Source organism: Crocodylus siamensis, chromosome 7 (assembly GCF_052110815.1).
Source record: "Crocodylus siamensis isolate JL-2025a chromosome 7, ASM5211081v1, whole genome shotgun sequence".
NCBI lineage: Eukaryota > Metazoa > Chordata > Crocodylia > Crocodylidae > Crocodylus > Crocodylus siamensis.
In genome coordinates, this window is record NC_143401.1 from 29905387 (window position 1) to 29930222 (window position 24836).

The 24836-nt window shown below is 45.2% G+C and overlaps 1 protein-coding gene across 4 annotated transcripts in view; it reads right to left on the reverse strand.

Annotated features, from left to right (window-relative positions):
- Positions 1 to 24836, reverse strand: part of KCNMA1 (potassium calcium-activated channel subfamily M alpha 1) — a 1030169-nt gene that overhangs the window by 348073 nt on the left and 657260 nt on the right. For all 4 annotated transcript variants that reach the window (XM_090058809.1, XM_090058810.1, XM_090058812.1 and 1 more), the window contains one exon: positions 122 to 197. In XM_090058809.1, the coding sequence (XP_089914935.1) occupies positions 122 to 197 (76 nt within the window). The remainder of the gene's footprint in view (positions 1 to 121; positions 198 to 24836) is intronic.

The window sequence follows — 24836 nt, forward strand, 5'->3', positions numbered from 1 at the left end:
AGAAACATCAGGCAGCATACGTTTCTTTATTGTATTGCATAGCTGTATGAAAGGATTATTGTGAGCTAGATGACAACAGAGAATAAATAATTTAGAGAGGAGTTGATCCAAGTATACTTACCAAATGTATGAACCCAGCTGCTGTCAGCCATGTACTAATAAATATAGAGCACAGATTCACCAGCTTGATGGAATTACTGAAAAAAACACAAGAAACATGTATTTGAAGTTGAAACAGGAACACAAATTATTTCTGTGCTTCTATAATAGACATACAGCCATCGGTCATAATAATGCAGTGGTTCATATGCCACTGAACTAGAGTGTCTCAAAATCATTTCTAAGCTGATATTTCCATATTAATGTCAATGGTGTAACAGACATCTTACATTATACAGTGTTTAAAATATACAGAGTCATATAAAATGAGAGCCTAAATTGTGACACACAGATAACATTTTGGTACATGACACATTTTTTAAAAAGTATCTTTACACTGTTATGCAGAGTTTATCTGTACATCAAGACTGGAGTTCCTTGTCTTGATATCATTGGGAACAGAAGTAGACTCTATTAAGAAACTTACAGAATGACATCTACAAAACATTTATTGCTACATAACACACAAAATTTGCTTTCACGTTAGTTTATACAGCTTAGGAAATGCTATTTAAATGGAATGAATGATAATTGAAAAAATGCCTTCTTAGCAGTAGGCATTACAGTATATTTGCACACATGGCCAAGTACGAATATTGCACATACTTTTTCCCCTAAATCAGCCCTCCAAAACTGGGGTACATATTTTAAGCAGGGAAGCTGATTTTCTTTGCCAGAACCTCGTTGCATGGAGACACAGAAAGATGGACAGACAGAGTGCTACAAGATGGCTGCCAGCCTCTTTGTGTTTCTAGGAAGGAGGAGGGGGCACCATCCAGTGTTAACTCTGTCACAAGTACTCTCTAATTGGCACCAGTTTTTGGCAAGTTTTATCCCATAACAAGGGGGTGGGAGTAGGGAAGGTTTCAGGGTGTGAAGGCAGTGGTGCAGTTGCACCCCACTTTGATCCCTACTCCATCCTATCTTCAAGAAAAGGAGAAAAGTGGATCTGGCAAACTACAGGCCCATCAGCCTGACCTCTATTCCAGGGAAGGGCTTAGAAAAGATTATCAAAAAAGCCATTCTTAACAGACTGGCTGATGGCAGCATCCTGAGGGATACCCAGCATGGGTTTGTTGCTGGTAGATCTTGCTTGACCAATCTCATTTCTTTCTATGACCAGATGACCTATCACCTGGGCAAGGGAGACGAGATTGATGTTGTATATCTTGACTTTAAAAAAGCCTTCGATCTGGTCTCCCATGATCACCTCTTAGCAAAACTGGCCAACGGCACCCTCAGCTTCACCATGATCCACTGGCTGGGGAATTGGCTCCATGGTTGGACCCAGAGGGTGGTGGTTGATGGAAGTCGTGGTGCACTGTGACCAGTCGGGTCCCTCAAGGCTCTGTGCTTGGGCCAACACTTTTCAATATCTTCATTAATGATGTGGTATCAAAACCAATTCTGACTGGTTGCTGATGACACCAAACTTTGGGGTAAAGCATCCACGCCGGACCTTGACAGTCTCAGGAAAGGGATGGACGAGAACCTGATGGCACTTAACACCAAAAAATGCAAGGTTGTCTACCTTGGGAGGAAAAACCCACAGCATGCGTATAGGCTCACCAAAGCTATGCTGACTAGCACTACGGATGAAAGGGACTTGGGGGCCATGACTGACCACAAGATGAACATGAGCCTTCAATGTGATGCTGCTACTAGTAAAGCAAGCAACATGCTGGCTTGCATCCACAGATGCTTCTCAAGCAAATCCCAGGACATCATTCTCCCATTGTACTCAGCCTTGGTGAGGCCACAGCTGGAGTGCTGCATCCAGTTTTGGACTCCACAATTCAAAAAGGATGTGGAGAACCTTGACAGGATGCAGAGGAGAGCCACGTGCATGATCAGAGGTCAGGAAAACACACCTTATGAAGAGAGGCTGAAAGCCATGTAACTCTTCAGTCTGGAAAAACACAGGCTCAGGGGTGATCTGGTGACCACCTGGTAAGCACCCAGGGTTTATCGGGGTGCTTACCAGGATCTGGCAGAACATCTGTTCACCAGAGCGCCCCAAGGGATGACAAGGTCAAATGGTCACAAACTCCTTCAGGACCATTTCAGGCTAGACATAAGAAGGAACTTCTTTACAGTCCAAGCCCCCAAGGTCTGGAATAGACTGCCGCTGGAGGTGGCTCAAGCACGTATTTTGAACACCCTCAAGAAAAATTTGGATGTTTATCTTGCTGGGATCCTATGACCCCTGCTGACTTCCTGCCCCTGGGGCAGGGGGCTGGACTCAATGATCCTCCAGGGTCCCTTCCAGCCCTAATGTCTATGAAATCTATGAAACTTTAAAACTTGGAAGGAGCAACAGGATTTATATTTAGGCAACACTGAGGGAGTCAATTGACTTCATTGTTCATTGTAATCTACCAGATTCCTGCTTATCTCTCTTCACTCCACAGTATAGTAAGGCACCTATGGTGCCTGCCACTTTAAGTGGTTTAAGCAGGCTGTCGAGCAGCCGACAGGTGCAGTTAGGGCCAATTAGGCAGTCACATAACTGCAAGAGGACCACCAGATTGTAGGAGGGCTGAGCAGCCTCGGTATAAACCCAGGCCCTAGGAGTAGAGCTGGGAGTTACACCTAGGGAGCTAGAGAAGCAACATCACTCAGCCTGCAGACTGTAGTTCCCAGAACACCCACCCTCAGATCGACCATGACCTTTCTATTCAATAACAGGCAAATTTATTGATACACAGTGATAATAGAAAAGAAACAATATGTCCATGTAGCCTTCTGGGCCTTCTCTTAATTTGGTTTGTTTCCCCAGAATTGGGACTCAGCCCACCCCCTTCTCTGGGGCCTTAGCTGGTGCCACTTATCTCATGTTATGGGCAGTATTGTACATACTACCTTGGTTTCCAGACCAGTGTCCTTGTTGTGTTAGATAGCCTGCCTGCCTTGAAGGCTGTGATCTCATGTTCTAGCATGCCCCCTCAGTTCTTAGGCTACGTGTGTATCCATTGGCCTTGTTGTGTTAGACAGCCTGTCTGTTTTCAAAGCTGTGAGAAACTGTGTGTGTGTAAGACGCAGGCTCTTTTGAAATCAATTAACCCCTGCTGCCCATTTTAAACCATTATAAATGAATATATCTATACCTATAAGCCAATTCCCAAAAAAACAGACCTTTAAATAACATTACTAAGCCAACAGTCCTGGGGTATGACCTGAATCTACACCCTGCTGGAGTTGGATGGTATGGTGGATCTCCCTGTGGTGGAGCAGTCTCCAGGAAATGCCATACCTGTGCCTTCCCAGTGAAGGTCAGTATGAAAAGCCTCACCCCCTGTTGCCCTGTCAGTACCCCATGGAGGAGAAAGGCTAAAGGGGCCCAACACTTCAGAGAACGAGGCCTAGCAAGAAGATGAGTTAGGGGTCCAGGTACTTCAACAGACGCCTGAAGCCCAAGTGGGCCATAGGCCAAATGTGAGACACCCAAGGTCAGAGAGGGCCAGGGGTTGGAGCCCACTCAGGGTGTGGGGTGATAGACCTTACGCCTGTCATAGAGTAGGGCCTGAATTTGGTGGTCTGAATGTCTGCAAGGGGTCAGGATCATGCATGAGAGAGAGGAAGCCTGAAAAGCTGTATGGAGTAGGGCCAAGAGGGCCTGAAGGGCTATACAGAGTAGGACAGAGTGTGGGTGGTCCCAGTAAGGGGGTGGAGTTGTTGCCACAGTGAGGAGGGCAGAAAGGCCAGGCACATTTGAGAACACCTGAAGCCAAATTTCAGCCAAAGGCTTTGTGCAGCCCAGCTAAGGGACCGGGGGAGTTGGAAGTGATCTTGGATGCCATCTGTGATGCACAGGACATGGTATAGTGGTGGTTCAGAGCCATGTATTTTGCCCTTGGCATCAGGGCAAATAAATAGGTAGTCCCCCGCATATAAACACCTATTTCTGGAAACATCAAAGACATGGCAGAAGAGGCAGGGCAGACTGCCCTACACAGGGCCAATGTTGTGACTGGCCTTGAGCTGGCCCCCTGTCAAAACAGGTATTAATGACCCGCTCAACTCAGGCTGGGGTATTGGGGGAAGCTTTCCCAGACCCACAAGGTGAGGGGGCTCTGTTCTATGCCCTCACTCCTCAGCTCCAGCCAGGCACAGCAGCAGGCAATTCCTGCTGCCACTGTCAAGAGGCCTGGCCAGAGCTGGAGTGAGGGACCCCCCTTTGCTTTGTGGGCCTAGCCTCGATCCTCCCAAAACCCCAGCTGAGGTAGCTGGGGGGGGGGCATGAGGTGAGGGGGCTCCATTCCACTCCCCTCCCCTTCAGGCTCTGGCCAGGCAAAGCATCTGACAGCTCTATGCTGCTCCCTTCCCCTCCCCTCCCTCCCCTGCTGCCAGCCCCGCAAAGCATGAAAAATTAACCCTGGAGGGAACACAAGATCCCTAAGGCATCCTGGTTTAGAACACCTTCATCTGATACCTCATTTGGCCAGGGTTAATTTTTCATGAAATTAGCCATTTTAAAAGTTCTCTGAAGCCATTTGCGTGAGTTATGTCACAGCTGTAAAGCGCTTCCGGGAGCCCAATCTCATGAAAAATATAACTTGTGTAAACATCCTACAAGACTATTGAAACAATATCTTTTCACTATGTTTGCTTGGTTTGTAGTGTTTTTTAAATTTAATATATAGTCTGGCAAATTAATGCACATTTCAATAAAGTTATATTTGTTTTTACTTTGATATTAAACTGAATCATACAGCACTAGGCCCCTAGCTTATTAGTAACATTTCTAGTTTCTCTTAACTAGAGAAAAATACTGTTGTGTAGCATGTAATGATGTACCACCCCACACCATCTGCAACCTGCTTTCCAAAATCACATATCCACTCACGGATAGGAGATATGTAGTTCACCCCAGTTTTACTGCTACTGGGCCAGATTCTTAATTAGGTCTCCAACATATTAAACCAACTAAATTAGTTAAGCTATTCAAATTTATGCTAAGAATCTAGCCTTTTTCATTTTTACCTATCCCCTTCAAGGAGCAAGATTTTTTGGCAATATCTCTTACTGAACAAATGGTGTAATACTCCAACTCTACTTCTATCACTTCCTAGGCCAAAGCTTTTTTGATCTATTTCATTTGTGTGGGCTTTTTTATATAGGATTTTTGCTTTTAGCCCAATCCTGCAAATATTAAACACTGTGAATCATACCATTCAAGAAAAAGGCAATTTTTATTTCAGTGGGACTATGCACAGTGCATGAAGTTAAACAAATATATACATGGTTTCAGCACTGCTTTATTTTTCAGTTATGGAATGTAGTCAATAAACAGTTTATGGCAGTTAATCTGTAGGTATTGCCTTTCATAAATTTAGAGCCACCATGAAAAAGCCAGGGCACTAGACATTCACCTAAATGTCCCCCTTTGGATGTAAACAGACCATTTTCTTTCTTTCAGGAGAAATCCATCTATCTTGGGATCCTACAGACATTCACACCCATTGTTCTGCTTCAAGTACCTGTGAATTATGCCAGATCAAATGTGCTAACACTCTTTCCTGGGACTTAGCTATATGCATTTGTGTTCATTTAACTTAAATGGTTTATTCCAGGGACAAAATTGTCCGGCTGCATGCTTCCTTGAACCACCTACTGGCTTGGAAGCACTAGATCCATGCTTCACCTGCTTTGATCTGAGTCGAAATCTGTGACAATGAGGCCCACCTCCAAGTTAATAGCCTTTGTGGGAGGAAGAGAGGTATCTTCCTTCCTAAAAGGAGGATTACATTTGCCAATTTCTAATCCTCCTGTATTAGAGGTTTCCCCAAGTATAAGATGATTTTGCTTTTGTTCCCTATCACTAATGAAAAAGCTTTCTTATATAAAGGAATAAAAGCAATGAGATCTAAACAGTATTTTTGTATGGTTACTTGATTCATTATTCTTGAGCATTCAGGCAGGCACTGGGTAGGCACCACCAACACATAGGCAGAGCCTGGAAGTTCCTCTAATTTTCAGGCAAGTGAAGGTTCATCCCACTGAGCATTAGCCAGGATTTTGTTCATTATTTGAAACTCATTATTTGTTATTATCTGAAGAAGGTTCAGTCATCCAATCAGTGAGCAGAAAGATTATTATATGATTTAGATGAAAGGTTGCAAGCCAAAAGAAATAAAAATTAGGACTTAGTCTAAAAAACAATGGAAATGGTTGATACTCTGGTGGTTTTGAATGTTGTCAACATCTATAGTATGGTCTCCTATTATCTCTGTAGAGGCTACAGGTATATTAGAGCAGGGTGTGGTAACTTATGACCCATGGAGCATTCAGCCATGGGAGAGACTAGCTTCATTAGAGCCAGGCACTTAGTGCTTTGACAGAGATTTCTCTGCACCACACCACAGTCAGGTGTCTGGGGCTCCAACAGAGAGAGAGTTTTCTCTTTAAGAAATAAATTACAGTTTTTCCTATTAAAAATTTCAGCATATTCTAGGTAAAATTGATATATTTTGCTTTCTGTAACTGGCATATAAATTAGATTGCCTTGTTAACAAGGTTAAGTGCTGTAACTTTTAATGCATTTTGAAACATTTTAATGAATGCCTAGTTAAATTTAAATGTAAACTTTAGAGAGCTTTTAAGAGGTTAAGGTGAAACATTGTATTACATGTACGTGTCTAATTTAGTAATGAATAACAGGCTATATATTTTTGTGTCTAGAATTAAGTGCAGTAATATCTAGTACAGAGGTGTCAAATAAAGAGCCATTCTATACCAGCCTGCCTGACTAACAGCAGGCTTCTGGAGGCTGAGGGTTTAGCTTTTGCTTGCCCTGTATTGTTTAGACCCCTAAGGTACACTCCAGGCCTCCGCCACTAACAGACTCCTGCCAACACCACTTGGCCCTACAACTGCTGCCAGACACCCACCACCACTGCCAGATCCTTGTCACTATCACCATTAAACCTCTGCTGCAGCTGCCACTGACTGGTCCCATGGATCTACCCCAAGAGGAGCCCCACAATATGGCCTTTGAATCTGGCCCAGGGTAAGTTTGGCACTCCTTATATAGTTATGCTATACAGTGTAAAGTAAAACTGACAAAAATTGAATTCTGGGCAAAATATCTTTTCTAAATTAGAGGCTCAAAGCCAAAACCTTAAGAATGTTGAAGTACAAGAATAACTCATTGCATCTAAGCAGTCCCAGTGAGGGAAATGCTTGCCTTGTTGATGTTAGTGAAAATATTGCCATTGACTTCTATGAAGTCACCTACTGGGTTCAAAAGGATTACTGTCAATGTCTAAGATGTCTAATGTTTGCATGTTATGAATAATAGCTTCACAGTTATGAAAAATCTAGCCCCAAGACAGGAAATAAGCTTTGAAAAGCCAACAAATAAGAATCTTCAGACAATTAAATCTGTAAGAAATTCAAGTCTATGAACTGCTGGCATCTAAATGACTTTTTATCAAGCTAAACTGAAATTATATTTAAACACCTTCAGAAACCAGACTTGTTTCTCAACTTCTGGTCACATATATGACACAAAAGAAATCCTGTGGCAAACGGACAAACAATCTTCCTCTTCAGTAACTCAAATAAAAGGGCTGATAACCATTTTCATGGAAACTATATTAAAAAGGGGTGAGCTAGACAGATTTCCTGAAGAAATTACACAGAACAACTGCAACAGCCAGAATATTAAAATAGTCATGGGTCAGATCAAAGCCCTGATCCTTCAAGGCATACCTGTAGGATGACCCCTGGACCCATGCAAAGTCTCAGCATAGTCAACTCATATATCTAACACAGCCAAATGAAGGTTGTAACAGTGGGTAAGCATGCCCATGCTAGCTTTGTACTATATATCTTTTAGTAAACATCAAGCAGTGAAGATGCAATGGCATGGGCTTCACCATGAGCTAGACATTAGAGGATTTTCACAGGGTTTCTAAAGGGCTGGTTGCTAGTATTTGTCTTTAAAAAAAACAACCTTGATGTGGAATTAATTAGTTCCCTATGGCCTAAATAGGGCTGCACATGTAGATGCAAGATGTTTATTTCAGAGCTAATTAATCTATTCTTCAGTAAACACCTCATGTAGATGCACCCACTGAGTACTTCACTGACACTGATGATATTTTTTGTTCATCATTTAAAAACCCTATGGTTTTACACAAAGAGAAGTTTCATTATGACAAGCACTGGGAGCTCATGTCTGAAGAATTAGAGATTTAGAACCCAATCCAGAAAAACTCTGAACCATGTGTATAACTTTCAGAGCATTTGTAAGCTAATTTACTCCTGTGGGGCAGCTCACATGCATAACATTATCCAAATACTTAGGTGCTTTACTGGCTAGAAGCCTTAACCTGGTATGTGGTGCTCCCAAACATTCGGTTAAGGCTTAATGCAACTGAACATGGATGTACTTATAATATATAGGCATCTGTCTATCTCATGAGACAATAAATTTGCACCAAGTGAGATGTCAGCTCATTGAACATCTGCAACTGTGGCTACAGAGCCCTATTCTTGAATGACAGTTCCTTCTTCACTTCTCACATGTGAAGTTCATATCTAACAGTCCAGAATGTGGTGCAGGTATCTTCCTGAGGTTTCTTCTTTCCTCAGCGTGTTTGGCTCTTCTTTCCTCAAAAGACTTCATTCTATGCTTAATAGACTATTTCCAAGACTTTCGAGCCTCAGCAATCTTTTCCCAATTGTTTGGCTCGATGTTCATTACCTTCACATCTGTCTTGCAAACATCTTTGAAATGGAGATAAGGATGCTCTTGTGGGTTTCTTCCTGTAAAGAGATCTCCATACAAGGGATCCTTAGGTATATGGCCATCACCCATTCTTTGCATATGACCAAGTCATCAAAATAACCTTAACTGAAAAGAGAATGGATGAAATTTTGGCACATTCCCAGACCTCTGTATGGACAACTCTGTTCTGCCAGAAAATTCTTAGAATGGTGTATAGGCAATGTAGGTGGAAGCTGTTGAGGCACTTCTCCTAAGTATAGTGTGTGGTTTAAGATTTGCTGGCATACAAGTGGGTGTTGATGATGCAAGCAGCATGTACTATATTTACCTGAGTATAAGACAAGGTCCACTCCCCCACTCCAATCAGCATGGGGGAAAAAAGCCTCTACTCTTATATTTGCATACAACACAAATGGTCTATCATTAAACTGCTGCCAAAAGCAGCATGTGCTCAGTAATGTAAACCAACTATGAAGTTGATTAAGTGAAGCCAACACTAAGCATGACAATAAAACACGTCTTGTACTGATGATAACCTACCACAAGAATAGATTCGTGCAGCCCATCTGAAGAGTTCCAACTCTGTTTCAGGTCATAGTGAGCTACACTGAATACATTTCAACTTCCTCTTTACTCCACCAGCAGAGCTGTCCCATTTCCAGCCATTCCTGTTTCTTCACCAGCCTTAAATGTCTGGCAAACATCACCAAAGAAGCCCTCAAATAGTTCACCCAGAATCCCTTTGCTGAACCCCCGCCCCCAGCTTGTCACATATGATTAGTGTGGTCCCACCCTTCATGAGGCTCAGAAAGACTAGTTGTCTTGTGCCTCATCTGCATATAAAAATTTTGGAGGATCCCAGGATTCTTGACAAGAACACCCAGGTCCAGTCACAAGTAAGGGCTAATTAGCACATGGATCCTTTGTGGGGATGTCTGGAATACATATGCATACTAAGCAGTGCTGAGCTATAGGGTCACCATGGCTTGAAATGCTGGTGAGTCTGCTGGGGTCCAGCTAGAAGGTAAATCATGAGCCTTTAGATTTTGGACTAATATCATGCATAGTTGTACTATATATAAGTAAGTACAAAAGTACTAATGAAAAATGTGTTTATGGAGTACCTGTGCTAAAACTTCAAAAAAGTTTCAAAAAAGATAAAATGCATCAATTCTGTATGAACTAAGTCTATGAATACCTGTTGTAATTTGTCTATATGCAAATTATTACTCATAAGTTTATTTCAAGGTTAGTATTTTCAAATTTGCCCCTTACTTCCATGTGCTCAGGGAGAGACGAGTCTGACAGTAAGGAGAGAAGGAGGGGGCTGCAGAAGGTAGAAGTTGCAGGTGTGGGGTGAGGATAAGGATGCTCCACAGCCCTCCCAGATTTAGTTTCCCTGCTGTAGCAGTGGAAGGGGATAAACTCATGGCAAACCAACCTCTGATAATTAGATTCTGTGCCTGGAAAATTATAACAAATTTATAAATTTTCCATGTATCGAATTTAACTACTGGGAGGTCATCTTATCTTTGAGTAGATTCAATACTTGGACCTTGGTCTTAACATTCAAGTTTGTTGTTCCACACTCATTTACTCAGCATGCTTTGCCAATACAGGTATTCATTTCAGCCTCAAGTGACAGAGTATTGTTAACAATGGAGCCAAGGTAAGTAAATGTATTTACAACATCCAGTATGTTTTCACCTATTGTGATCACTGGTGGTGAATCAAAGTTCTGGCCTATAACACTGGTCCTTTTTTGATGTAGATTATAAGATCAAACTCTTGGCAGGCATGAGTGAAACAACTGAAGAGGCTTTGAAGGTCACTCTCTGTGTGGGCTACCCATGCATTGTCATCAGCAAACAGCAGCTTATGAATCTAAACTTTCTGCACTTTAGTTTTTGCTTTATGGCATGTGAGGTTGGATATTTTTTAGAGCTGTAAAGCAATTTAAAAATTTGATCGCTATTAGTTGCATGATTTAAAAAATCAGTTACAATTAATTACAATTTTAATCCCGGGGTCCCCATACACCCTGGCAGGATGTGGGGTACTGTGGGTCAGGAGCAGCAGAGTTGGGGAGGTAGAGTGAGGGGCAGGGGATGGCCACAGGCATATCACTGCCCCCCCCCACAATCATATTACCCCCCTTAGCACAGGTGTCTTCTTTTTTAAAACTGGAATTACGGTAACCCTATAGGAATGCAGCCCATTGGTGTGTACAGCAGTGCCCAGCAGGTAAGTCTGTGGAAAGGAAGGGGCAGAGGGAGAGGGAAAGGGAAAGGGCAGGGACGCCAGATCGAGCTCCCACAGTGGGGGAGGGAGTGGGGCAGAGGCAGGGGCAGGGACTGGGGCCAGAGTGAATGGCACCCCAGAGCCAGGGCAGGTCATGGGACAGAAACATGGGAGGCTCAACCAGGAGTATGGTGGGGTGGGCGCAGCTCCCTGCTGCTGCACAAACCTTCAGGGGAGGTTGCCCATTGTGGGCTGGGGCTCTGCAGCCTGCTACTTTTGCCCTGGGAGCTGCATGATGTCTGCACCATGAATCCCCTGCCCACCTGGCAGTGGACGGCACAACATGGCATTGCACAGCACCCAGAGAAAGGCAGCGAGGTGCAGAGCCCCTGCCCACAGCAGGCAGTCTACCTCTGCCTCACACAGAAATCTGGGGGGTACATGCCCCTGTGCCTCCCCCAAGAGTGTGCGCAGTGACAAGGAGGCGTGCCCCACCCCTGCATGAGCCACCCATGGATCTGTCCCACGACCCGCCCCAGCCCCGGGGCCCCATTCACTCCAGGCCCTGCCCCACTCCCTCCATCACCGTAGGGACCTCGATCTGCACCTCATCCCGTACCCCTTCCCTCTCCCCTTTCCATAGTCTTACCAGCTAAGCACTGCTCTACACACAGCTGGGTTGAAGTCCTGGCTGCATGCTTGCTGCAGCTGCGGCTGCGGCTGTGTGTGTGTATTTGTGTTTGTGTGTGTGTGCACGCATGCATGCCTATGCCTGTGCCTGTGGATACACCACCCCTCCCACCTTCCTGCTGCAGCAGCCTGGATCCTGTACCCAGGCTACACTGTGATCCTCTGCACTTCCAGCACTGTCTTCTGGGGATGGCAGAGCAGAGCCCAGGCACAGGCTCCAAAACCAATTATTCCATTATGCGAGAGTCCATTAAAGAAATTAATGCAAGAACCAATTAATGCATTAATTGCACACATTAACAGTGATTAATTGACAGCCCTAATAATTTTCCATCTAAGTATGTATGTAAATAAATTCTTTGGTGGTGGTCCCAAAAGCGTAAGTCAAAAAGTGAAAGAAAAAGAAAAATTCCAAACAGGGTTGGGGCAATGACACTGCCATACTTGATTCTGTTTTGAGTCTCAAAAGTCTCTGGCTATCCATTGTAGCTGACTGTTTCCCACATTCCACGTTGGAAATGAAGGCAAAATAGAGAGGTCTCCATTTGTTCCCTATATTTTTCTTGTATTTGTTGGAATGAGAAGATTATATCTATGGTGGACCTACTAGCTCTAAAGCTATCTATGGCTCAGGGTAAATACAATCAACAAGGAACTGAAGTCTTCTGAGCATTCGAGCAATTATCTTTCCAGATCATTACAATCATTGCAGTCTTCTTTATTCTTGTACAAAGTGACTATATTGTCATCCTGCCATATCTTGCAGCACTGTCCCTACAGCCTGCTACTTTTCAGCAGTGAATACAAAGCTAGTATAGGTGGTAAGGAAGCACAGGTTTCCTGCACTAGATCAGTTCTGTGGGAATGCAGTCTTTTCCTGGGGCCTTGCCAATGACCAGATTGTCTGTGGCCTTTGGTCCTCAACACTTGGAATACCATCAGGCTTTTCAAGGACATAAAGGGTGTATCTACATGTGCTATTAGCATGGAAGAATAAACTCTAGCACATATTGCACTGGAGTTTGTAGCTCCTGGGCATCACCTCTTCATGTGCACCCAGGACCACAGCACAGTCAGCCTGCCAGCCCATAGCTACTCCAACCCAGCTCTTCATCCTGTGGTGGGGTTGGCTGGGGCACACGAATGCTTCAGTATTGGTCTAGACAGCAAGCAGCCCCAGCACTGAAACGACCTCATGCCCCAGCTAACCAGGTCAGCATCGACATGTGCACTGCTGTATAATACATAATGCTGCCATAGATAGTACATGTATTTACAAGTACATGACAGCTTTTAGTTTACTGAGACCTAATAGGGCCACATGTGTAGATGTACACTTTACTGCAGAGCTAATTCAGGAATCCAGGTGTTCCGTTTCCCATGGAAAAATGGAGAAAAGCATGGATTTCCCCTTTTTATCAGAGAAAACATGCATTTCTCCTTTTAGCAGAGAAACCAATGGATTCCCTGCTTTTGCAAACAGCTCTGCAGGCTGTTTGAGCTCCATTCTGCAAGAGGTGTTTGCAAACAGAGGAGGAAACCCCCAGCCCTGCCTGGAGGGGGAGAGCAGGGCCAGAGACTCTCACTCAGCCACAGCTCCGCTCAGCCTCACTCTTCTCCTGGACCCTGAGGTAGGTACAGCTTACAGAGGGCTGGGGGGCCCTCTGGCATGGCTGAGGGTTGCAGGTCATGGCTGGGGGCACCAGCAGGGCTGGGAGAGAGCCAGGAGCCAGCCCTGGCCCACCTGAGCAGGCGGCAGCAGTGGGGGAGCCAGCTTCATGCTGCCTTTGCTGCAGCTGCCTGCTGTTGGGGGCAGAGAGCTGCCGTCTTGGGTCCCTGGCCTCATAGCCCTGGCAGCTGCGGGCCCCCTCCAGCAGGGCTGGGGGACAAGGATTGTGGGTGGTGGAGCAAGAGGCACGAGTAGGGCGAGGGGTTGTTGTGGGGGCAGTGAGGATCACCAGCAGTATTGGGGGGGCTTTGGGGCAGTGGGGGCACCAGTGGGGCTACCAGGGGGCCTTGGGGACAATGCGGGGCAGCAGCAGGGCTGGGGGAGGCATTGAGTATGCGGGGCACCAGCAGGGTTGGGGATGCTGCAGGGGACTTTTAATTTTTATGATGGATTTTGGGGGTTTTGTCAGAGAATTTGTGATTTTTTATCAGAGAAAACCAGGATCCCTGCATAATTAGGCAGCTCCACAGTAAACATCTCATGTAGACATGCCCACAGACTTTCAGTAAAGTTTTGTGTCAATGACATCATTTTCCCTTGAGCAGAGTTCTACCTATCTTTCCATTCATTGCTCTCAGCCTGGAATAACTTCTCATGATGCTGTTTTTCATGGAACTGACTTCTTGCAGTTGGACCTACCACCTCCTTGATTCCATCATATATGCTTCTGATGTTTTCATGTCAAAGGCACATTAAATTTCCTTGCATAGTTGCAGCAAATAATCATTAGCACAGCATCTTGATATTTGTTGAACAACAGTCCTTGCTTGCATCAGTTTCTTAGAAGTTCCATCTGAGGCATTCCTTTTGTGATTTTACATAGCAGTTTGTTTGGCCCTGATGAATTGAATCAATACATGTAAATATTCCTCTACCCAATCCTGTTCTTTTCTGACCTGTTTGTTGAATATAGTCAGCAGTGACACAGATCATTTTTTAAGGCTTCTCCACTTCTCTTCTGCAGTCTCACACAAAGGCAGCTCTGAAGCTTGTTGATCTAATGTATTAGCGATGTTAATTTGTGGCAAACACTGATACTTAGAGCAGATGATTTTATTTAGATTCAGTTTGATCTTAGTAAGCACAAGTGAGCAATCAGTATTACAGCCTATACTTTGGTAGCTACAAGGAGGACATTACTGTGGTTGGTCCACCTAGTGGTGAATAGGTGGTCCAACTGGGGCTGAGGCTAGATCCTGGGAGCCTCCATGATACTTTATGCAACAGCTTTCTTTGAAAGAATGAGTTGGTGATGCACAAATTATGACAGGAGAAGCACTCCCGTCATTGTTCCAGGTTATGTGATCCCAGACAAACTCGCCAGGATTTGCTGTCATCACCAGCTCTGGCACTGAAGTCCCCAAGGAGATGTACTTTTTCAGTGTTTGGAATCTTACGATAACACTAGACAGTTCTTTATAAATCTTATCTTTAACCTCAGCAGACGGGTAATGTGTTGGAGTAAAGGTATTCTCTAAGGCAGGGGTGGGCAAAATGGTAAATCCAGCTAGTGGCCGGACTCCATTTCCTACCCACATCACTGCAGCTGGTTTCCATGGTGATCTCAGTAGCAGTGGCACTGACAGCACAGAGACAGGGTTTCCATGGAGACCAGCCCCAGCAGCATTGGCAGGGTACTCAGCTGCTCCAGGGCTGGGGCTGGAATCTTGCAGTGGTAACAGCATGGTCCAGAACCAAGGAAGAGGCATGCTCCACTGCCTGGACACCTCTGCCCAGCGCATACAGTCAGTGGACTACAGTCTCTGCCCCAGCTCTGGGTCACGCTGCCACTGCTGCAAGATCCCACCCCTGGAGCACCTCCCCAGCCAGCTGCATGCCCAGCCAGTCCTGCTGGGGACACTATCTATGAAAATCCTGGCCCTGTGCTCTCACAGCCCCAACTCTCCTGAGGTCTGCATGGAAACTGGCCATAACAACATGAGGCAGAGGCTGCTAGGAAATGGATTCTGCCACAGGCCAGATTTTGCCTGCCCCTGCTCTCAGGTAACTGTGCCTTCTGAAGTATAAAGGAAGAGCATGAGGATCCTCTGAGAATCACTTAATGGATTTTCAAGCATTTTGAGAAGAGTGCTTCTACCAGCAAGGCCTATGCCACATTGAAGTGTGTCTTCAGGAGGTTTCCCTTACCCTGATTGGCAACCAGTCTAAAAGTGTAGCCCTGATAGATAGATAAATGGTTCTGATTTCCCTGCCTGAAAAATGTGTAGTATTTTTATCTTAAGGGGCCATTTGAGGCTAGGCATGTTTCTTGCAAAATTGCAATGTCAGTGTTCAACCTATTTAATCCCATATCTATCTCTGCTGTCTTACAAGCATCAGAGATATTCACAAGATCATCAGTCATGACAGTACACATGACCCTAATATTCTAGGATGAAATGCAAAGTATTGATTTCCTCTTTTTCTTTATGCCTGCTGCAGTGATGTACTATGCTTATTCACAAACCTGGAGTGACATCGCCAGGGCACAAAAGCCTGGGCAATGTATATGGAGAAATTGTGTTGCCCAAACACCAGTGTCCCCGTCCAGGTCTTCCAGGTTTAGTCCAAAGAAAAGGTAGGAGGTACTAGTACATTCTGAACCAGCGTGGCTGCAGGAGCTTCCAGAGCAGAGGTTATCCATTTGTCTGTCAGGGATCTCTTCTTAGACTAGCTGCCAACCAGGCTTAAAAAGCCCAGTCTACCCTATCATGAAGTGGACCTCAAGTTCCACAACCTTTTGGTAGCATTTCCTCCAGAAGAGGTAAGACTAGTAACTACCTCTAAGGTGCTCTTCTACCTGAAGTCATTGGCACCATAGGGGTTGCCAGAGTATTTAACCACTCAGTGTTAATTGTCACAGGGAATACTGTCTTCTTTAAATTATGGTAGCAGGCAAATCTGACCTGATGTATTTAGTAAACTGATTATTGAACCATTTAACTGCTGAAAAACACCTAAGATGAAATATATTGCATGGTCAATGCTATTGGCCGGTAGTAAAAGTAGTTACTACTGAAGCTCTTTTTGTTGCATAATTACTTTGAGGTCAAAAGAGTTAGATACAGATGAAGCTATGGTAAATGATTCAGGATATCAGGTGATTGGTTATTATTCACTATAGATTTTTCTGGAATACTGATCACAGTGACTTACATCCAGAACCCTATTTCATTCTACATGGCTAAATGGCACTTACAAGAAGCATAACTGCTGTATTTAGCACTTACACACAGCCTGTGACTGAGCTCTCATGGGGCAAACATCTATGTGCCCCTTGTGGCAGCTGAAAAGTATGCCTGTGTGATAAAGGTGCTTGCTGAAGGCTCTATGCAATGGTTAAAAAACTGGAATGAAGTGAAAAATAAGCTGCAAAGGCTCAGCAAGGCACTCAGTTGGCTCTTCTTGCTCAAGAGTGTGGGCAAATCGTCAGTCTGGCTGTCAACGTGGCCGAGCCATGTAAATGGTATTATGTAATCTGTACTATTTGTGTGTCACCTCAACTATGTGGCTAACCATTTTGAGCACCATAGTATTCTACATTGCCCTAATGGAAACAGCTAAATGGTGTTTTAACCATTGTTGTCGTACATCTGTTCATGCTATGCAAGCTAAATTTATAGATCCCTCCCCATTTCCTGATGTAGCGCATGTGGCTTTAGCATCTCAACTGAAGCCCTCATAGTGTTTCAGCAAGCAAGGAGTGGAGTGTGACAGCTGAAAAGTGTGCCTGTGTGATAAAGGTGCTTGCTGAAGGCTTTATGAAAATAAGACTAAGTGTTTTTCTGTATTTGTTTAGATATTAAGCTATATGTTGTTGCTAAAAGCTTATTTAAAGTTTAAGATGTAGTGTGGCCTTGTATAAAGTAAGGTCTAGTAAATTTAACAAAGCCTAGAAGTAGTAAGCCTTGTGGCACAGTTAAAATTACCTTATCAAAGGAATGCAAGGCTTGTACTGCTTTGGTCAGTCTTGATCAGTCTAAGGACAGTTGAAGTAAAAGGAATCTGAGTGGTCATACATTATCAGTACCCTTCAGAAGCTATAAATTAGCTGGAATATCTGGAAACCATTCAAAAGGAAGATACAGCTCTGTGAAAAGGATTAATTAGCAGTTGCCTGGCTCAGTGGGCCCGTGGATCTTGAGGAGACCAAGAACTGAATTCCAGGGTCCTTCCTGGTACCTCTCAGACAGTGCTGATTGGGGACACCTGAATTCGCTGAACTTTGTAGAAAGAGAAACTTGCCATACAACAGGCATCAGTGGGGACTGCCAATAAGTTGCTGACATGAATTGTTCTTGTCTGTCATTGTTTGTCTTGTTACTACGCGTAGTTGTGTTTTTGTTAAGTCAATAAACCTTTCTTACCTTTGTACCCCCAACCCTACTCTCAGTCCTGAACCCTCCACAGGCAGCTGGGACATAAATTGGCATCACGAACAGGTTTGGGAGGCTCTGGTCCAGAGAGAAAGGTCAGAATGAAGGGAGTTGCATGGGCCCCATTGGTGGCTTTGCTTAAGGAAGTGACAGGAATAGAAAATCCTGGGTGGGATAAAGATAGGTTGAGACCTGCCTGGAGTGACTCGGGAACTGTACCTGATCATTGGGCTAGGTTTACTACTGCTGCCTGAGGTAAGCCTCAGAAGGGGTGCCTGTTACGGCTGCTGGCCACATGCCTATGGTTAGGGGCCGAAGAGAATGCCCAGCTCTGGGAAAAGGTCACCTGGCTGAGTAAGGAGTTAGAAGATGTGAGAGATTCCAACAGTGTGGCATGCAGAGCTGCGAAGAGCTGCTTGGAAACATTAGAATGGGAGGGAAGGAAAAATTATGATTGCACGCATGGCTGCTTCCCTCCAGAAGAGAGTGCAGTTAGCACAGGCCATCCTTCCACAACTGTCTGTACAGAGATAAACCAGAAGTTGAGCTCTGGGAAGATCAAAGGGATAAGATTGATGGACAGGAGGATATTGATGATGAGCCTGGTGCTGAAACACCCTTGTATGTTCCTGCCCAGAGGAAGGAACCTAGCCAGGCCTTCCCCACCCCAAGGGAGAAACTCAGCCAGTTTTTCCCATAGTGATAACTCATTCAAGGCCTCAAGGAGACAATCCCCAAACAGAGCTGCATTCCTTTACCCATGCGGTGATTAAAAATATTCAAAAGCAGCAAAAATCCAAGCCAGGAGAGCCAGCAGTAGACTGGCTAGTTCAAATGTATAGTAAAGAGGCCTCTGTTATATCTATGAGTAAGACAAATCAGTAAAAATGGTTCTGCACCCTGAGCTCCAGTTAAATCAGTTTTCAGGAGGTGATAAAAATGTTACTTTCTTTTCTGCTGCGCTGCAAGCCACTACAGCCAGTTATGGTAATATGCAAGAAGAGCTTAACCCTGCCCCTCGGGCATGGGCCAATTTAGAAGAGGCTGTCGGCTGCTTGTATCAATTAGCACTGACTAAAATCATTCATGCAGCAGTTTGGACTACACACCAGATGCAAAAGTCATGACAACACCGTTGTGGAGGAGGTTTTGCCAACAAGCACCAACAGAGTGCACCTCAGCCCTATTGGCCCTGGAGCCAGAAGTGGTGAATCACTAGGTAAGAGATGCGATCCAGCAATTAGTTCACCTTTTACCCATTTTATAGAAGCCAAGGCTTACCAAGCTGATGAAAACTGCCAAGGCCATAGTGGTGGCCTCACCAAAATAAACCACCTGACCCCTCCAAATTGTCGAGAAAAGCTGGGAAAGGCTGGCCCAAGACTTCGCAAGCAAAAATGTGGAAAGACTTGTTAGCTGCCTGTTTCAATAAAGTGTAAATCAATAGACTGCCCTCCAATGTCTTGAGAGGGCTAGGGGCTAAACACTGTATGAAAAGGGCAAGACCAAAAGCAGAGCCTTCTGCACCACCAGCTGTGTCACCGGAGAGCTTCTCTGCCCTGAGGGCAAAATGCCAACATTTTCCCAGGCATGCCAGCCTTTACCTTGCCTGATCATGTGGCCTAGGGAGTCCAGCCGGCCCAACCCGCAAAGAAAGGGGCCACAATGGGGATAGTAGCAAGCTGGAGACTGGTATCTAAAGTTAATATAAGCCCCTTAATTTGAATACCTGTACAAATTCAATTAAGTAAAAGTGAAAAGTCAATTGATATGCTATTAGACATGGGTGCCCAGATTTGCATTTTAGTTTCCGCAGATTGGAAGGGGGAGAAAGGAATCCCTTATCAAGTAATTGGAGTCAGAGGCACCAGACAACCAGGACGTCTGGTCCGAGCGACCTTTGCATTACCTAATGGCTCTAAGATAACAGCAGCAGCAGTAATACTTAAAGGGGAACCAAGCTTAGTGGGACTTAATATACAAAGAGGACAGCAGTTTGCCCTTGAACAAAAGAATTGGCAGTTTAGGTGTGCACTGCCTCACCGAGAAACAGAAGAAACAGCTGTAACTTGATGTAGCATGATCCTGTTAACCCTGCCTCCCATGAAAGGAGCACACAGACGCCAGTATCAAACACCCCCGAGGCCACCCAATCTATCCAGTGTATTATAAGCTAGCAGTTAGAAGATGAGACTATTTTCTGAACCCCGTCTCCGTAGAACAATCCAGTGTGGCCAGCGCGCAAGCCAAATGAGGGGTGTTGGCTGACTATTGACTTTCAAGATTTGAATGCTAATACTGACCCTTAACAGCTTCTGTCCCATCACTACCAGCCTTGACAGAAAGCATCTGGTGTTATAAGCCTGCATGGATAGGATCCATTAATATCAAAGACATGTTGCGATGCTACGTGTTAGTAGCCATAGAAGTTATCACGAGGATAACATTCACCCATGCCTCAGTGAGAGCTATAGCCCAGGATACTTGTGCAGCACTGGAAACTTTGCTAGATTTGTATCCACCACCTATAGAACTACAGAGCAATAATGGCCCTCACTAATCATCTCATGTATGACTGGACTGCGATACATAGTATGTTATGGACATATCACATCCCATACCATTTGCAGTCTAACGGATTGGTAAAGTGTGCCAATGGCATCCTCAAATGCAATTTGTGGTTGGCCGCTGGCCCGGCTCTTAAAGAGTGGGACTTGCACCCCGATCAAGGTATCAATTGGGCCAATAACTGACTCCATCCGAGATGGAGCCCTATGCAACAGGCCTTTGGATTGGGTGGTCCCCGCAAGCCGGCAGTAGAGAAATGTAGCGGTGGTGACCCGGGAAAGCTCCAGGCAGGAGATCGGGTAGTAGTGAAGTATCCTTAAGGAAATAAATGGGAGGGGACACTATTAGCAAAAGGCTCCGCCACGATCCGCCGGCTGGGAAATTGGCTCCATGGTCGGACCCAGAGGGTTGTAATTGATGGCAGTCACTCATCGTGGTGCCCTGTGACCAGTGGGGTCCCTCAAGGCTCTGTTCTGGGACCCATACTGTTCAACATCTTCATTAATGATATAGACACTGGAGTCAGGAGTGGACTGGCCAAGTTCGCCGATGACACCAAACTTTGGGGCAAAGCATCCACACCAGAAGATAGGCGGGTGATCCAGGCTGACCTGGACAAGCTCAGCAAATGGGCGGACAAGAACCTGATGGTGTTTAACACTGAAAAATGCAAGGTTCTCCACCTTGGGAGGAAAAACCTGCAGCATCCTTATAGGCTCGGCAGTGCTACGTTGGATAGCACTACAGAAGAAAGAGACTTGGGGGTCATCATTGACCACAAGATGAACATGAGCCTGCAATGCGATGCTGCGGCTAATAAAGTGTCCAAAACGCTGGCTTGCATCCATAGATGCTTCTCGAGCAAATCCTGGGACGTCATTCTCCCCTTGTACTTGGCCTTGGTGAGGCCGCAGCTGGAGTACTGTATCCAGTTTTGGGCTCCACAATTCAAAAAGGATGTGGAGAAGCTTGAGAGAGTCCAGAGGAGAGCCCCGCGCATGATCAGAGGTCAGGCAAACAGATCTTACGATGATAGGCTGAGAGACATGGGATACTTTAGCCTGGAAAAGCGTAGGCTCGGGGGTGATCTGATGGCCACCTATAAGTTTATCAAGGGTGACCACCAGGATCTGGGGGAACGTTTGTTCACCAGAGCGCCCCAAGGGATGACTAGGTCGAACGGTCACAAACTCCTGCAAGACCGTTTCAGGCTGGACATAAGGAAGAATTTCTTTACTGTCCGAGCCCCCAAGGTCTGGAACAGTCTGCCAGTGGAGGTGGTTCAAGCACCTACACTGAACACCTTCAAGAGTAAATTGGATGCTTATCTTGCTGGGATCCTATGACCCCAGCTGACTTCCTGCCCTTTGGGCAGGGGGCTGGACTCAATGATCTCCCGAGGTCCCTTCCAGCCCTGATGTCTATGAAATAATACATGGTGGGTATTTAAATCAGATTTATCTAAGGGGAGCCAAGCTCCTTGTTGTCTTGTTCCTACAGATTGGATCTGTCCACAAGTGCAACCATAACCATTCCTAATTGAGCCTACCATTGAAGATGAGTCCTGCTCTGTCACCGGTCTAAATTGACTGGCACCATGAAGTGGCAGACTGTTATAACTGTCCTCTTTTTATTAATGCCTTATTGAGTTTCCTGGGTAGGCTGTGTCTACTATCCTTCTTATTACCCAGATATTAGAGAACTTGCTCCTGAAAACCTGAAGGAGTAGCCTGACCCTGAAGTGCATCCCCCAGAAACACGCTCAGATGACCTTCACATGGTCCAGCTTCAGTATCCATACTAGAGGAAACCCACCACCCTGGAGCAAGTGAAGTCTTGGTCTCTGAGTGGAAGAAACAGGATAGTTGACTGGCAAGGTACTAACTGTCAGTGCACCTGTGGCACCATGTAACAGTACACTAAGGTGCCTGCTACTTTCAGAGCAGAGGTAGGAACCCAGGTGCTGGTTGCCCGGACAACCAGTTGAGGAGGGAGTTGACCACACCTGCACCTGGTCAGCTGACCAGATGAGGCAGGGCCTGGGTCCCACATAAATCCCAGGGCTGAGGCCAGGAGGGCAGTTCCCTTCTGGCAGTCAACGGGGGAGGGAGCTCTGCTGGAGCAAGCAAGGGGGAGAGGCCTGACTGCGTGAGCAGCTCCTGATGCTGTTATGGGATGGATTATTCCCTGGTAGGGACTGAATAATGTTTTAGCTGGGTGGCTTGGATTTATGTTATAGCCCAAGGACTTGTGTTTTCTGTTTGCTGTTTTAACTGGTGGTTTGGATGAGGCTATTAGGGGTTGGAGGAGGATCATAGGGGATCTGCAGCAGTGTGGGAACCTCAGCCCCAGAGCAGGGGTAGTAAGAAGCCCCCAGAGAGAGGGGCCAGTGAGTGCCAGTAAGGGTGCAGAGCGAGATAGGGCTGCAAAGGGAGGACAAGGGGAGGGCCAAATTACAACAAGGCCCAGATCAAACCACGTCAGTATCATCTGCAAGGCTTGGGCTGCTGTGTAGGGGAGGAAAAGGAGCTGCAGATTGTGCCCCCTGGCATCGGGGCAATAAATGGGTAGCTTCATGCTAATTGCCATCTACAAAATAATTTAACAACAAGGTGTGGCAGAACAGAAGGCAGGCAGTTGGCCCATAACAGGAGGGTGGGGTCACTAATAGACAGACCCCAGAAGAGGCTCTCCTGTCACACACCAGTTATTATCTTGGGTACATTCCCTACCTGAAGGGTAGAATGGCTAACTTTGGGAGGGGAGGTAACTGTTGTAGTTCTGCTCATTTGGGAGTTGGTTGTTACATACTTCCTGCAGGAACCCCATTGAGCTCAACACCCCTGAGTTTGTGTTCCCAATAGTGCATTTTGCATATGTTCAGCCTCTTGAGCCACTGTGTTTATGGGAGAATTTGCCTCCTCCCATCCCTATGGCTGACAACACTCTTCAGTGATGGTGTGAGGCCTGCCAGGTGGGAGAGCACATTACAGGCTGGAACAAAGTTATTACATGGTTTGTGAAGCATACCTATACAGAGGCATGTTGGAATGGTACCACCTGGACTTTGTGCAAATTGTGTTGCTTAGGAGCTAAAAGTGGAGCCGTTGCTCTACTGCAATTAAGTAACCGTACTATTGCCCTAAAATAGTCAGAAATTTCCTCTGAGGGTATATCTCTCAACTTTACAATACCCACTTCATGGGTATTAGATCTAAACATGCCATGGTTAAAAAACTGGAATGACGTGAAAAATAAGCTGCAAAGGCTCAGCAAGGCACTCAGTTGGCTCTTCTTGCTCAAGAGGGTGGGCAAATCGTCAGTCTGGCTGTCAACGTGGCTGAGCCATGTAATGGTATTATGTAATCTGTACTAGTCGTGTGTCACCTCAACTACATGGCTAACCATTTTGAGCACCATAGTATTCTGCATTGCCCTAATGGAAACAGCTAAATGGTGTTTTAACCGTTGTTGTCGTACATCTGTTCATGCTATGCAAGCTAAATTTATAGATCCCTCCCCATTTCCTGATGTAGCACATGTGGCTTTAGCATCTCAACTGAAGCCTTCACAGTGTTTCAGCAAGCAAGGAGTGGAGTGTGACAGCTGAAAAGTGTGCCTGTGTGATAAAGGTGCTTGCTGAAGGCTTTATGAAGATTAGACTAAGTGTTTTTCTGTATTTGTTTAGATATTAAGCTATATGTTGTTGCTAAAAGCCTAATTAAAGTTTAAGATGTAGTGTGGCCTTGTATAAAGTAAGGTCTAGTAAATTTAACAAAGCCTAGAAGTAGTAAGCCCTGTGGCACAGTTAAAATTACCTTATCAAAGGAATGCAAGGCTTGTACTGCTATTGGTCAGTCTTGATCAGTCTAAGGACAGTTGAAGTAAAAGGAATCTGAGTGGTCATACATTATCAGTACCCTTCAGAAGCTATAAATTAGCTGGAATATCTGGAAACTATTCAGAAGAAAGATACAGCTCTGTGAAAAGGATTAGTTAGCAGTTGCCTGGCTAAGAGGGCCCATGGATCTTGAGGAGACCAAGAACTGAATTCCAGGGTCCTTCCTGGTACCTCTCAGACAGTGCTGATCGGGGACACCTGAATTCGCTGAACTTTGTGGAAAGAGAAACTTGTTGTACAACAGGCATCAGAGGGGACTGCCGATAAGTTGCTGACCCTAATTGTTCTTGTCTGTCATTGTTTGTCTTGTTACTACACATAGTTGTGTTTTTTGTTAAGTCAATAATACTTTCTTACCATTCTACCCCCAACCATACTCTCAATTCCAACCCTGCCGCAGGCATCTGGGACACCCCTGAGCATGCCTCATATAGTTAC